The sequence below is a fragment of the Seriola aureovittata genome, chromosome 3 (assembly GCF_021018895.1).
Source record: "Seriola aureovittata isolate HTS-2021-v1 ecotype China chromosome 3, ASM2101889v1, whole genome shotgun sequence".
Lineage (NCBI taxonomy): Eukaryota > Metazoa > Chordata > Actinopteri > Carangiformes > Carangidae > Seriola > Seriola aureovittata.
The window spans coordinates 27744664-27758394 of record NC_079366.1 but is presented as its reverse complement, the minus strand read 5'-3'; the positions used below and the strand labels follow the sequence as shown (position 1 = coordinate 27758394).

General features: G+C 41.0%; 1 protein-coding gene across 3 annotated transcripts in view; it reads right to left on the bottom strand.

Annotated features, from left to right (window-relative positions):
• LOC130166082 (voltage-dependent T-type calcium channel subunit alpha-1I-like) overlaps window positions 1–13731 on the bottom strand; it is a 140064-nt gene that overhangs the window by 93516 nt on the left and 32817 nt on the right. For 2 of the 3 annotated variants that reach the window (XM_056371419.1, XM_056371420.1), the window contains exon 4: window positions 8268–8427. In XM_056371419.1, coding sequence (XP_056227394.1) covers window positions 8268–8427 — 160 coding nt within the window. Of the gene's footprint in view, window positions 1–8267; window positions 8428–11041; window positions 11200–13731 lie in introns of those variants that run through there. The other variant, XM_056371421.1, reaches the window with a different exon arrangement.

Genomic DNA, 13731 nt, shown 5'->3' with positions numbered 1-13731 from the left:
CCACTGCTAGAGACAGCTCTTGGTAAGTAAGTTAATGAAGTTTGAGGCTGAACTGTTTCTTCTAGACTGTTAAGTAAACAGCTGTTTACGCTAATGTTGGCTATGTAGCGATAGCAAAAACTTACAAATGGCCCCTTTAAGCAATCCAAGTCCAGCAAAAAAACTAAAATGAAGCCTTGAAAGTTGAATATACGATTCCTACAGGTGCCCCAACTTTTGTCGATGACTTACAAACTATCTGTCTTTATAATGGCAGTGTTGGAACAAACTGTGCTATTAGACCCTCTGATGCATTATTAGGACAATACTGTACTGCAGGAAGTAGGTCTGAATACAGTATTCCCATCACATTGTAGAGGAAAAAAAGGCAAGTAACAAATATGTGGTTGATCAGGGGTTCATCATACAGCAAGATAATGACCGTAACCATTAGAAGAGAAGAACCAGACGATGGCTTCACATGATGGAAGAGCAGCACAGGCTCCAGACTGAAACCCCATGAGGCTGGTTTGGGATTAACAGGCAGTGAAAGCAAAAACAAACTACAGGTGCAACACATTTGTAGGAACCTCTGCAACAGTGTTTGAACAAACTTTCTGAACAATATCTGATTTCCATTTTAGAAAGGCACTAGTGTGTTCAACTGCTGGATGAATCAAAAATGTAGGTTAAATTTAGTTCAACAGGATGATTAAGTGATTCCTAATTATTCAAATCTCCAATAGTTTATTTGTTGCTTTAATTTCAGAAACACAGAGACATTGAATTTACGAATTATGCAAATTTAAATAACCAGCTGGAAAAATAGAGGTGTTTTGAGCAGTGGTGCACATCCAGATCAGTCATCACCTGGCTGTCAGCTGTACTTTCTGAAAGGTGTTAAGGTGCAACCTTTAACAGATAAGGTGAAGCAGCATGAAGCGAGGAAAAGCATTTGATCAGTCCGTCTTCATCAAAGTTATTTTGTGGCGTCTGACTTGGTGTGTCGGGGCTTTTACTGAGAGAGAGAGAGAGAGAGAGAGAGAGACGGAGGAATAGGCCAAGAACAGCTTACAACTAACAGCAGTTTTTTTAAATTTAGGTCTCATCAGACACAGTATTAGAGTCACTGGTGCACTGAGGATCATGTTGTGGGATTCAGACTGGGGGAAACGAAAAAATAATCTGCTGAGCTGTAAAAGTATGACAGCGACGCTGACAGTAAATGAACACAACAGTTCCCACAAAAGCACCACCATACTTTGTTAAATGAGTTCCAGTGGGAGCTCTGAGTTAAATTTTTTTTGCATTGAAAGATGCTGGAAGTAAAAAGAGAACGATACGAGAGGAAGAGGAGGAAGGAAGCAGCAGAGGAAGCACTTTAGGAAAGAGTAGAGGCCAGGAACAGAGAAAGCAAATGGAAAGATGGAGGGAAGAAATGAAATAAGAAGGGAAAGGTTGACAAATGCAAAAAAAATTTGAGAGAATAACAAAGTAAAAAAAAAAGGGAAGAAAGAAAGTCATGAAGGAAGCAATGAGGCAAGACGTAATGTTATGAAGCGAGAAAAGAAACTAAAATATGAATCAATAACCCAAAGAAGGAAGGCAAGAAAAACAAAGAATAAAGAGTAAAGGTGTTTGCCTCGCAATTACAAAAAAGAGCAAGGTCGAGGCTAAAGAGAGAGAACAGCAAAGATCTGTGTGATTGCTCTTTAATTTGAGAGGGCTGCTATTTAAAGGGCAGACCGGAGAGAGATCCAGATGAAGACTAAGGTTGGTTAGCAATTACATCTGACCTGGTATTTGAGAAGGATCCATAGAAGCAGCATTGTGAGTACTACCTTGTCTCCCAGTCAGTGTGTCTTTGTCAAGCTCTTTTTACCTCCTTTGTTGACTCTGTCTCTTTGTATTGTGCTGCACTGAATAGAAGCTGTTATCGAGCCCACTGACCTGAGGAGAAGCTCGGCCTTTCTCACATCAGTTACGTTTACAATGAAGCTCTGGATGTTTTTGACTTTGGTCTCTATTTCCTCATCTTTTTCCTCCCGTATTAATAATTCTGGCCAAACTGTCCTCGGTTGCATCATGGCAGAACTATATTGGCTCATAGGGCCAAAGAAAATCCCAAACCCAGAGTAGCATGTTGAGGTGAATGTAAACAAAACATCAGAAAGTTGTTGTGTCTGATGATGTTTAATAGTTAAAGCTCCAATTGACAATATTTTCTGTGTTTAAAGGTCCTGTATTGTATAAATGTAGATGTCTATGTGTTGTCTGATTATAGATCAGGTCTAGGTTCTATATTAATACTGTGAAAGTATCAAAGCCTCAGTCCACAGAGGAATGCACACAGCCTGTATTCAGAAACTGAGCCTTAAAACCAGCCGTCAGGACTTCTGGAACTTTATGATGTCACAACAAAGCAGTCACCGCTCTCAGCCATGCCCCAAGTCCCACCCACCTGTTCCCACCATCCAACCTTGCTGGATTGGTTTCTCTGAGCATTTAACTAAAATCTGTTATATTTTGTATCAGACAACTCACAGCCTCTCTTCTGATTGGCTCACTGACCTGTTGTCACCAGAGCTCCAGAGAGAAGCCTGACAGGGGAGATGTAAAACTACAAGGAGATGCTTTTTGCTGTTTAAAAACAACAAATATATCTTCTTATGGATCAACACTTCAAATAAAACACAGGAAAAGTGTAAAATATGCAACATTTAGTGCAGACTCTGAAGCAACAAGATGCAGGAACCTGACCTGGAAGCCTCTCCACACAACTTTACCACCAACAATTTTATATCTGTTGTTTCCACCTGACTTTTATGTCCTGCCCATGATATTGGTGTCTTCTTCTAAATGCTGACATCTGCATCTGCAAGTATCATGCAATATGGTACTTGAATAATAGCAAATTCTGTGAGTGTGCATCTCTTCTTTTGTCTCCTGCTACATACAAATACTTTTGAGATTTCCTCAAGTGACTGACTGTTTAGTTTAAATAACTGCAGCGAATAAAAGCAGAGGATGATATGTTATTGTTAAATAATAATACTGTCAAACTAATTGTAATAGATAAGTTTGGTTTTCATAAGCAGTGGTTTCCAATTGGTGGGAAAAGTAATAATTTAGTTTTTATAACACCCTTGACCCACCAGTCTGGTAGTCTGCGATATTGAGACTTATTCAGCTCATGGTGTCAGGTGGAAGATAATTATCAGTTAATGACAATATTTAATTTACCAACTAGCAGAGTGTGCACCTGATTATTGCGAACCTAGAATTTAAAAGAAAAAAAAATTTGCATAATGTCAAACACCTCTCTATTTATCTCTCTCTCTAGCTCTGTTTTCCTGTTGAGCCCACCTGCTCAGCACTCTCAGTTCAAAGACAAAGGCTCAGCAAAGTAATGGTTTCTACCGGCCTTTACTTGTTGGCTTTCCACATAGCATTTTGTGTGTGTGTGTGTATGTGTGTGTCGTGAAGGAAGAACCTGCATTACAGTGTGTGTCTGCATGAATGAACTTGTGTTCCCAGATAATGATTTCCTGTTGATCACCAGCGGCTTCAGTCGTTTGTATTTTTATCTTGTTGCTAACCAGAGGCCTGGGAACAGCAAGTAAACATCAGAATAAATGTGACTGCCATCCACCCACGAGTTCTACTCTTTCTCCCCATCGCACGCCTCATCCACAAATCCCCACCTCTGCATGTGACTGAGTCAACACCCAGCGACAGCAGACACCGCAGCCTGCATCATTATCAGATTGGACATCAGACAAATAAAGAAAAAATAAAATCACCTGTGTGTCTCTGTATACTGAGGTGATTGCAGACAGCAGTCATTTCACACCTGAGGAGACGTTGGACTCCTGACAGCAGGGGCTTCAACCCAAAGGTGTTTGTTTTATACCTCTGAAACACTCTGCGCTCTGATTTACAACCGTCACACATGGTTTACATCACAAAAAAGAAAATCAGCTTGTGTGCATGTTTTACCGACGCCGGACGACGTGACTGACATTAACGCAGGTGAGTCAGGACATCCCATGATTACAGCTCCTCTGCATCTCATCTCTGAATTGGTTACCATGGTTACGGCCTACCCCCAAAAGCCTCTCATCAGATCATTATTTTCTCTCTGGGCTCTCTGCAGTGCGAAACGCCATCCAGCCCACTCCTGCGTGCAGCCAAACCGGCCTAATCAAACGCTTGGCTGTGGATCTGGTCTCCCTGGGCTCACGCTCACCACAGACACAATCCCAGTTATTGTCTGAGCTCTGTGTTTTCATGGTGGTATTAGCTGTCCTCTTAATCATAGAGATATTTGGGAACAAACAACACCTGTTAAGCTTCCAGCTACTAATTCTGACATGCTATTTTCTTTTGCTGTTACCAGGGGGGACATGAGGACAATTATCATAGTTCATGACTGATTAGTGATCAGCTGTGATTAAAAATTCAAATTTACATATGCCTTGCAAGAAATGCATATCTGGCTTCATTACATTGACACTCAAAGTAATCAATCTGATCATCTGATCAAAACACATGCATCAGAAATGATCTTAACTCATCTTGTCTAATCTCATCTGTCATCTACCAGGTCGGTGTGTATAATGAATGAGGTGTGAAAACCAGCTGCGTGAAATGATGAAAGAGGTCGTGACAGTGATTTCGCAGAAAGAGACTAATATGTAAATGTATCTGGTGCAAGATTCCTGGAAAGGGAAACACTTCCAAGCAATTAATTCCAATTAGTTGCTAGGCTAGCGTTCTGTAACGTAGAGTCAGTCGGGGAACAGCAGGTCAGCTGAACATTCAAACATTATCCAATTCATCATCATATGGAGGATACGATTTCCATTAGAGCAGTTTCTTCGAGGGTATTCTTCTGGAAATTAATATTTTTAGAGGAATTCCCTATCAGTCTCTCTTTTCCCTGTAATTTGTACAAAATTACATGGTATTTTCCAGGGGATTTACAAGGAAATTACAGACTAATAAAATACAGTATTATCCCAAAAGATGCACATAAGACATTGGAGAGAGTAAAACAAACATACCTTAAATGTTAGGTTTAGCTCATCTTGCATTGTATTGCAATTTGAGGAAAATATCTAATTGCAATTTTTTTTGTAATTAATATCTATGAATTATTAACTCCTGGATAGATCATCTATTATGAACGACATATGTATTAAACATAATCACAAACATATTCCTACAGCAAATTCAACAAAGTTTTTGTCACTGAGGTTCTCACAGACTCAAGATACAGAAAAATGAGGCTGAAAAATGAAGCTAGCATGGAAGTGCCAAAAGCTGCAGTCCCTCGAATGGCCACTTGGGCTGGCTCCAAAAGTGAGTCAATCCCCATAGACTCCCATGTTAAAATGCCAAATTTTACAGCAGAAATAAACATGTTTACAGCTTGGTATAACCCTCTGTACATGAGTGAATCTATATTCAACTCACCTGTTGAAATTTTTATAGGTTTCAAGTTATGCACACCTGAGGGCGTGGCCTCTTTTTGAGTGACAGGTGAGGTGAGTGTATGATTGCCACAAACTGGCATGAACAAAAGTTTTGGCTCCACACGCCCATTTTTTGATTATCCGGAAGTTAGGGTGGAGTCAGGCGCTGCCAAGATGACAACGGCTAAGCTGCTCACTCTGAGCTTAAAAACTGCTCTTCAGAAACCTATGAGTGACATCATGGAGGCTACATCCATCATACTCAATGGTATCATACTCACAGTGTAAAGACACAGTTGGTAGTTCGTCAAACTTTTGCAAAAGCCAGTCATTATTAATAATGCAATTAAAACTGTGGCTCTTGTGACTCTTTCAAACTGCAGTTTTGATATAAAAGCTATAAAACATTCAGCCCTGACATCAGATCTTATCTACTGAGTTCTCTTGTCAGGGAGCTGTGGCATTTCATGGTGTGTGAGAATGTCATCAAAAGCAGGATTTCACGGGTAGAAGTTGAAGGATGTTGAAGGATGTTGACGTCTGAGTGACAGCTGCTTCTGCTACTGTGCACAAATAGCTGCAGTACACAATCTAACACACAGACACACACGGAAAAAGATCCCTGTGCCATTGAAGGATACAAGCAGAGAGTGTAGGGGCATCCAGCCTAAATCAACAACCGCAATTGTACTCCTCCTATTCTGAAGCAACATGACAAAAGAGTAATTGAATTTCTGACACTTCCACCAAAATAAACAGCCCACAGCTACTGAGATACAGAACATTAGTCCTGGAAACACCACACAAAGCTATCTCAACAATAATGCTCAAGAAATAAGAAAGGGACAGAGGACAAGCGAAAAGGTGAAGAGATATAGAAAAATTTACAAAAAAAAACAACAAAGCAAAGTGCATCCAGTTGTGAAACTGTAAAGGTCAGGGGTAGCAGCGAGATAAAAGTACAGTACACCCACATCACATTATTAGCATTCAAAAGCTTAGACCTTCTTCAAAACCCCAGATACCCTGCTGGGGATATTCAGTGGAGTGTGTGCATCAGTGGGGAGGGGTGTGTGCAGTCTTGCAAGTGTTTGCGTGTGTGCGCTTTAGGAAAATGTATGAAGAGGGGAATGTGTGTGACTGTGTGTGTGCACAGCAGGGGGTTATTTGTAATGTGCATGCTTACTTTGTCCATGTGTGTGTGTGTGTGTCACAGTGTGTGAGGGGATGATGCGAAGTAAAAATGAAGCTAATTGAGGACAGTTGTGGGAAAACTCATTCTCCTGGAGGAACAGAGCGAAACAGGTCAGCAGGTCCGGCTTTGTTTTCTCAAAAGAAAAATCCGGAGCAGATTCGATGAAACTAAGCGAGAAATATTTTTTCACCAGCACAGCTTGAGGCGTGGACCCCGTGGGGAGACCCGAAAAACTCCTAGGTGGAGCTGCACAGGAGTCATTTAGAAGGAAAGTAATAAAACAAGAAGTTGAAAAAGTAGAATATAATGAATAATATAATGAATGAGCTCTGTCCTTAATAAAACAGGCTAATTTTACACACAAAATGATGCAATGTAATTGAAATTTTGAGAATAAGGGATGCTGATTAGATATTAATTATGCGATATTGGATCAATAGAAGAACTAACATTTAAAAAAAAAACTTGTAGAAGTGACAATATGAAAACACATTTCTGAGAGTTGAATGATGAAACAGACAGCGGTTATCATGGTAATCAATATCCCACATTTAAGCAGATAATAGAGGCTGCACTCAGAAGACAAACGATGGCATCTGTCATTGTTCAAATACCTAAAAACATCCAGGACTCCCAGTGCCCACGTGAATTATGAATCTTGTCTGTCAAGAACAAAGTGGGAAGTTTATGGCACCAGACCGCTGTTAATGTTTCTGTCACATAATAACGAGCGCCATCATTTCCTAACCTTTACAAAACCGTTTTTCTAACCGAAAACCTTCCAAGCTTTTGAACCTGGAAGACTGTGTCAAATATGAATCACAGTCATATGTATTTTGTCGTTTAGCTCGGAGGACTTGCTGAAGTATTCTTAAAAGAACTTCCTTTCTGAACATCCTATACAGTTCGTGTCACTGGTACTTTTGCTCCAGGGTTTGTTTAGAAGGAGAATGTTATAAAATGTTCCGTATTCCTTCATCATCATAAAACGGGGAGAAAAATGAGCATATCTGTCTTTTCCTTCATTTTGTTTTCTTTCTGTCTCTTTTATTCTGCCAAACTATCTCGTAGAACTACACAATTACCTGGAAGTCATGTTGAAGGCCCGACAGCCTCTCTATGCTAAAATGCTGTTAGTGATTTGGCGAGTGCAGCGGAGGTTGTGATGGGTTGACGGGGGTTGGAGAGGTGAGAGAATGTGTGTGTCGGTTTTTAATTAAGTGACTCCGAGATAATGATATTTGCTTTGTGTTGTGCAAATTTTGATTTGCAATCAGCCTCGTTATATTAGCACTTGAGAGAGAGCCTTCATCTCACTGTATGGTAATATCAGAAAATTGACTAAATTAATCTTCTAGAGTCACACTGAGGGAGGGGCACGCAGTGAGAAGACAGGTGACGGACCAGTTACACACACATACACACACATACACACACATGCACTGAAGGAGAAGAACATGTTCTGGCCAGAAAGTTTCCTTATAAATATCTACTTACATTTTTTACCAAGCTGACAGATCAACACACCACACACCCTCAAGCACCCTCGAGCTCTCAAGCTCTTCCTCACACACTGACACACACACACACACACACACACACTGACATAGACTCACAGTGTGAAGTTCTCCTCCAGGTAGCAGCGGTTCCTCAGCAGCCCCGCCCACAGCTGCACCCCGATGATGCCGAAGATGAAGAAGACGAAGAAGCAGAGGAGGAGGACGTTACCCAGCATGGGCAGAGTGTCCAGAAGCAGGTTGACCAGGATACGCATGCCTGAAGAGACAAACACAAAAAAAACAATTCAACATCAATTTCTTATAATATAAAATAATATATAATACTTAATACTGCAGGGGTATTCACGCAGTTCAGGATGTGGATTTGTATGTTAGTAATTGCTACACACTTAACTCCAAACCATAAAATCACAAACACTTTTATCTTATCTTGGAGGGGGGTGGCTGATTATGGTAAATGGTAAAGGGACTGCATTTATATAGCATTTTTCTAGTCGCATTGACCACTCAAAGAGCTTTACGCTTCAAGCCACATTCACCCGTTCACTAACACACACTCACACACCACAGATACAATGGTACACTGGGGGCAATTCAGGGTTCACCATCTTGCCCAAGGACACTTCCGATGAATGGACGACCCGTTCTCCCGCCCGAGCTACAGCCAGCCTTAGTATTATTTATTTATAATTATCATTTATTTATTATTATTTCATTGTTTTCTGGATGCAAACACACACTTGCTTTGGCTCGTAGCCAAACCTGATCTTGTACCAAGATTCATGATTTATTATAAAGTGTGGGACTAACATTGTGCAGATTCAACTGTATTTTGTCTTGATGGGAATGACTCAGCGTTACCATCCCCCCACAGAGTTTTTCTTACTGAGGGTGCAGAGAGTAATAAAGTTTAAAAACCAGGCACAAGACACATTTGAAGGAGCTGTTGAAGTGGGACGGCGTTGTTGACCTTTTGATGCGCCATATGTACTGGACCTTTTAGAGATTTCTTTCTCTCAGTATACTGAACAATTTAGCTTGACACCTTGTTGTCTGTCAAAAGTCACCAATTAATGTATATTTTTGCTGCAAGGTGTCAGTCATACCAAGGAGTATTAGGGACCGTGGATGAAAAAATAATTGAGAGGAGGAAGTTGTTTTTTTTAATCATGCACTTCAAGGAAAAAAGTCAAAATGTCGAGATTGAAGTTGAACTGAGTCAGAAGAGGAAGAATTTTATTCCAATTTTGCCTTTCGAGAATAAAGTCGAAATGTCGAGAATGAACTTGACATTACGAGATTAAAGTCGACCTTTTGAGACGATATCAATGACTGCCTCTACAAAATAACGGGTAGAGACGAACTGATGAAATTGTACTTGAGAATCGGCTTTAGCAACAAAGAAATCTCTAGACAGAAGCTGAACCAGGGGTTGAATTCTATCTGTAAAATAGATCTAGGATTGATACAGCGTTAAGTTGACTAACCAGGGGTAAGTGGGCAGATGGCGCTCGGACCTTCTCCCATGCCCCCCCCCCCCAAATAATGTAATAATTCAAAATGATTCAGTCTGAAGAAGCAGAAGAGAAGGAAGCTGTAAAGGCTTAAACATCCTCTCCAGGATACTTCTTGACTAATGTATGGTTCAAACAGAAAACGTCAAATATGATGACATTTCCTTTAAAAATGACAGCCCTATTTTAAATGTTATGCATGTTGGCAGCGGATGACACTCACTGCTTTTACATCTCCTTGTGGAATATGTTTTTTTTTTTTTAGCTTTGCAAGAAGCGGCCAATCAGAACAAGAAGCTGCTCATTTCTCATGAGAATTTAAATCCCCCTTTAGTTGGAAAAGAAAAAAAAGATCTCCGTCCTCTTTCTCACCCTTTTGGTATAAACGTAACACATGACCTTTGGTGAACAGCATGCTGGGCCAAGCTTGCTTTTTTTTTTTCAATGTTAATATTTAATGATTTGAGGGTACTGAATTCCTAAGAACTCAAACGGTTAGCTCTCGCTGGCAGGAAGGGCAACTGCTCCTCAAAAAGTGCCTGACAAAGCATTTTGGTTCTGATCGCTTTCTGTTACTAACCCTGCCGCTCACTGCACATTCAAATCAGGTTTGTTGATCTGAATCAAATGAAGTTGGTGCAAGATATTGAACATAACAGAACTTTCCACTGAGAAAAGTTGAAAGATGTTTTGATTCTTCACAATGATTAAGTCCGTTTGAAGTCAGCAGCAGCTTACAGTGCTGCAAGAACCCTAATGTGAATTATTACCAATTAAATCGACAATAATAACAGTAAACCTTGAATATATTTCCAGATGTAAAGTTACATGTTTATTCCTAAAAAATAAAAAGAAGGAAACAACAAGGAGAAACGCTGAAGGAGGACACTTAAAAATAAATCAGATGAAAAAAAGGCAGATAAAAGGACACTGCAGAACTGCTTTTTACCAGAGTTTGAGATGTGATTAAAAATAAAAAGATTCCAAATTGTTCCCTGCAGGAAGTAAAATTAGACTCTATATTAGAATTACAGCATTACCCTGGCTATTTGATGATGGGATATTACCAAGTGTTGACTAAACTGAACAACAAATGTTTGTTTTATGTAACTATAAGGCAAATATACTCATTTTAATCATTTACAGCAGAGTGCAGATGGAGGGAGGGAAACGTTTGGAAAGAAAGGAAAAAGGGAAATGAGAGCAGTGCAAACTAGATTAGAAAGTGAGAATAAACAGAATATAAATGGAAAGAAGATGGGCGGAGGAGAGAGAGAGAGAGAGAGAGAGAGAAGAGAGAGAGAGAGAGAGAGAGAGAGAGAGAGAGAGAGAGAGAGATGTGCTGACGAACGTTACCTTGGCTGCTAACGTGGGCATCTCCCCCGAGGGGGAATCGTGGGTAATGCGGTGAACAGGCCGAGTCCTTTAAGCTGCGGCCAGTGGGACCCGGGCCTGGATAATTTCCATTAGCGTTCCCATTAACTGACTCTTCTGTTCACTTCACACATCCTCCACTGAGTGTGTGCGCGCGCACAGTCAGTCAGTCAGTGCCCGCCCGTACGAGTGTGTGTCTGTGAAGTGTTTGTGGCTTCGCACTGGCTTGCGGTTTGTTTCCTGCATGTGTCGCCTGCGCGGTACGTGTGCATATGGCGGTGTGTTTGTGTACATGCGTGAGTGCGGCCCCTGCGACTCGTTGCTCTCCCGCAGCATGGAGATTGAATTACCCCTGAGATGAGCTCTGTGGTAAATTGTCTTTAATAGGGAGAGAATTGCTTCTTTATTCAGCCAACAAATAAAGAGGAGTGAAATAACTGGCTTTTGGCAGCTGGTGCTGGCGCAGTGCACGGTGCGTTTGTTATGAACCAACCTCTTCATCTCGTGGCCCCCGCTGCCTGGTGCCTTACAAAATAATTGAATACTTATTATACATATTTATGTTGGTAACTGCCCTGTCATTACTTGATAAAGCATAAGTGAGTTGCTCAGCACTAGTTCAGGAAACATGTTGTTCTTTCCTGGACCGTACTGAACAATGGTGGATGACTGAGGACTATTTTCTTTTAACATTCAAAACCAACGCAGGGTCAGTGCGCTACAACCACAGCTTGGTTAACTATCAAGCTCAGGGTCAGACTGTAGTTATTACTGCCACGGTTTACTGGAACAATGGAATAGAATGGACACATCATTAATGTTATTCTTGATAAAACAAGTCGAAATGTCTACTGTAACAAACCATCAGAGTCAGGAAATCACTGGCACTCAGTTACCATCACTAGAGGACATTTACAGAACCTGCTGTCGTCGTCGTCGGGCCACGAACAAGTCATGCTTACCATGGTCTATGTTGTATTATTGCTTTAGCATGCTAACATTTTGTAATTAGCAGAAAAAGTATAAAATAGTATAATATAATAGTAATATAAAGGATAAAAAGTATAGTTTTGTAGGTCTACAAAAGGAGAAACAATCTCAGGCAGGACTGAGGTATGACTCAAATAAGTTGCACATGGTAATAACGGAGCAGGTTGTACTCAGGTCATGTCTGGATATTATATTGAAGCTATGCTTTCTGTCATACCTCATGACTCAGAGAACCTGCTTCTGTTTGCAGTCATCATGACCCTCAGCTCCGCAGAGCACCTGCCAAACAAACAAAGAATAAAAACTCTCCACCCCAGTTTTTTTTTTTCCTTCTTCATAAGTTTCTAAAAATGTCTGTTCCAAATTTTCAAGGCAATCCATCCAATACTTGTTGATGCATTTCAGTTTAGATCAAAGTGGCCAACAGACCAACTGACTGACATTTCCATCCCCTCAGATAAACGCTACTACCATGGCTTAAAAAGAGCAAACATTAACAGTTGGACTGTGATAGGAAACAGACTTGTGTCTCAAGCATGAGAGCTGAACATGGCGGGCGTCCGTCCACCACCATGACCTGTCAGCATTTATTTGAAATGAAGCCATCACTGCTTCTGGCACTGGGTGAGAACCGTGCGCCAAAGAGATCCTCCGATATCCTCTTACAAACAGGAAGTAGCACGATTGGAAGAGCTGCAAGAGCTAGTTAGCACGAGTAGCAACCACCATGGCTAAACTGGGAACAGATCGGTAAACCTAACACCACGTTTGGAGTCAAGAGGCAGACATTTTGTTTCCAAAGTCTCAGACACAAGCTTTAGATTTGTCTACATTAACGGTTGGCACATTGAAACTACAGCAACAAATGTCTTGGAGGTACAGACGAGTCCATGATGGCTTCGTGTGTGTGTGTGTGTGTGTGTGTGTGTGTGTGTGTGTTGCTATCTCCCTGAGACTCAAGGTCTTGGGGGAAATTGCAACATTGGGATTTATGCCTCAACCAACAGCAGGTCGTTACAGTTGAATAAAATTTATTAGTGCGTGCACATGCATGTGTGTGTGAAGGAATGTCGGGATATGTGTTGCTTGTCAATCCACCTGCATATTACTAACAACGAAAAAAAAAAAAAAGTGGAGTGGTTGCATGGCCTCTTCTCTTCCTCTAAGATCTAATCACTTCTGTTTTTCTCATCTTATCTCCCTCTCTCCGGTCCGCCGTCCTCTCTGTCCCTCTCTCTCATCTTATCTCTATTCATCTGACGACTCCCTCCATCCCTTGCACTTGTCTCCCCGGCTCTATCTATCATCGTAATAGCCTGCTCATCTGAGTCCCCCCACATCTCTCCTCTCATCATCCCTCTCTTCCTCTTGTCCATCCTCGCCCATCCTTCACGGAGCTGGATAATCCCCTCTTCCCTAACTCATTTGTCTCTGGTTGTCTCTTTTTTTTCCCTCTCTCCCTTCTCACCTGCTTCTTCTCCTCTTTCATCCTTCCTTAACCCAAATGTTGTTGTTCTTATTGAAATGTTGCTCAATAAACCGCATCAATCTAGTGAGAGAGGATCTATTTTTTCTGTTATCACCTCGATTATATAAAGTGTTTGTTGACTTTCTTATTCAGCCTCTCGCTTCTTGCTTGTTTCTAGGGAAAGTGTTTCTCCATCAGCCTCTGTTACACATAC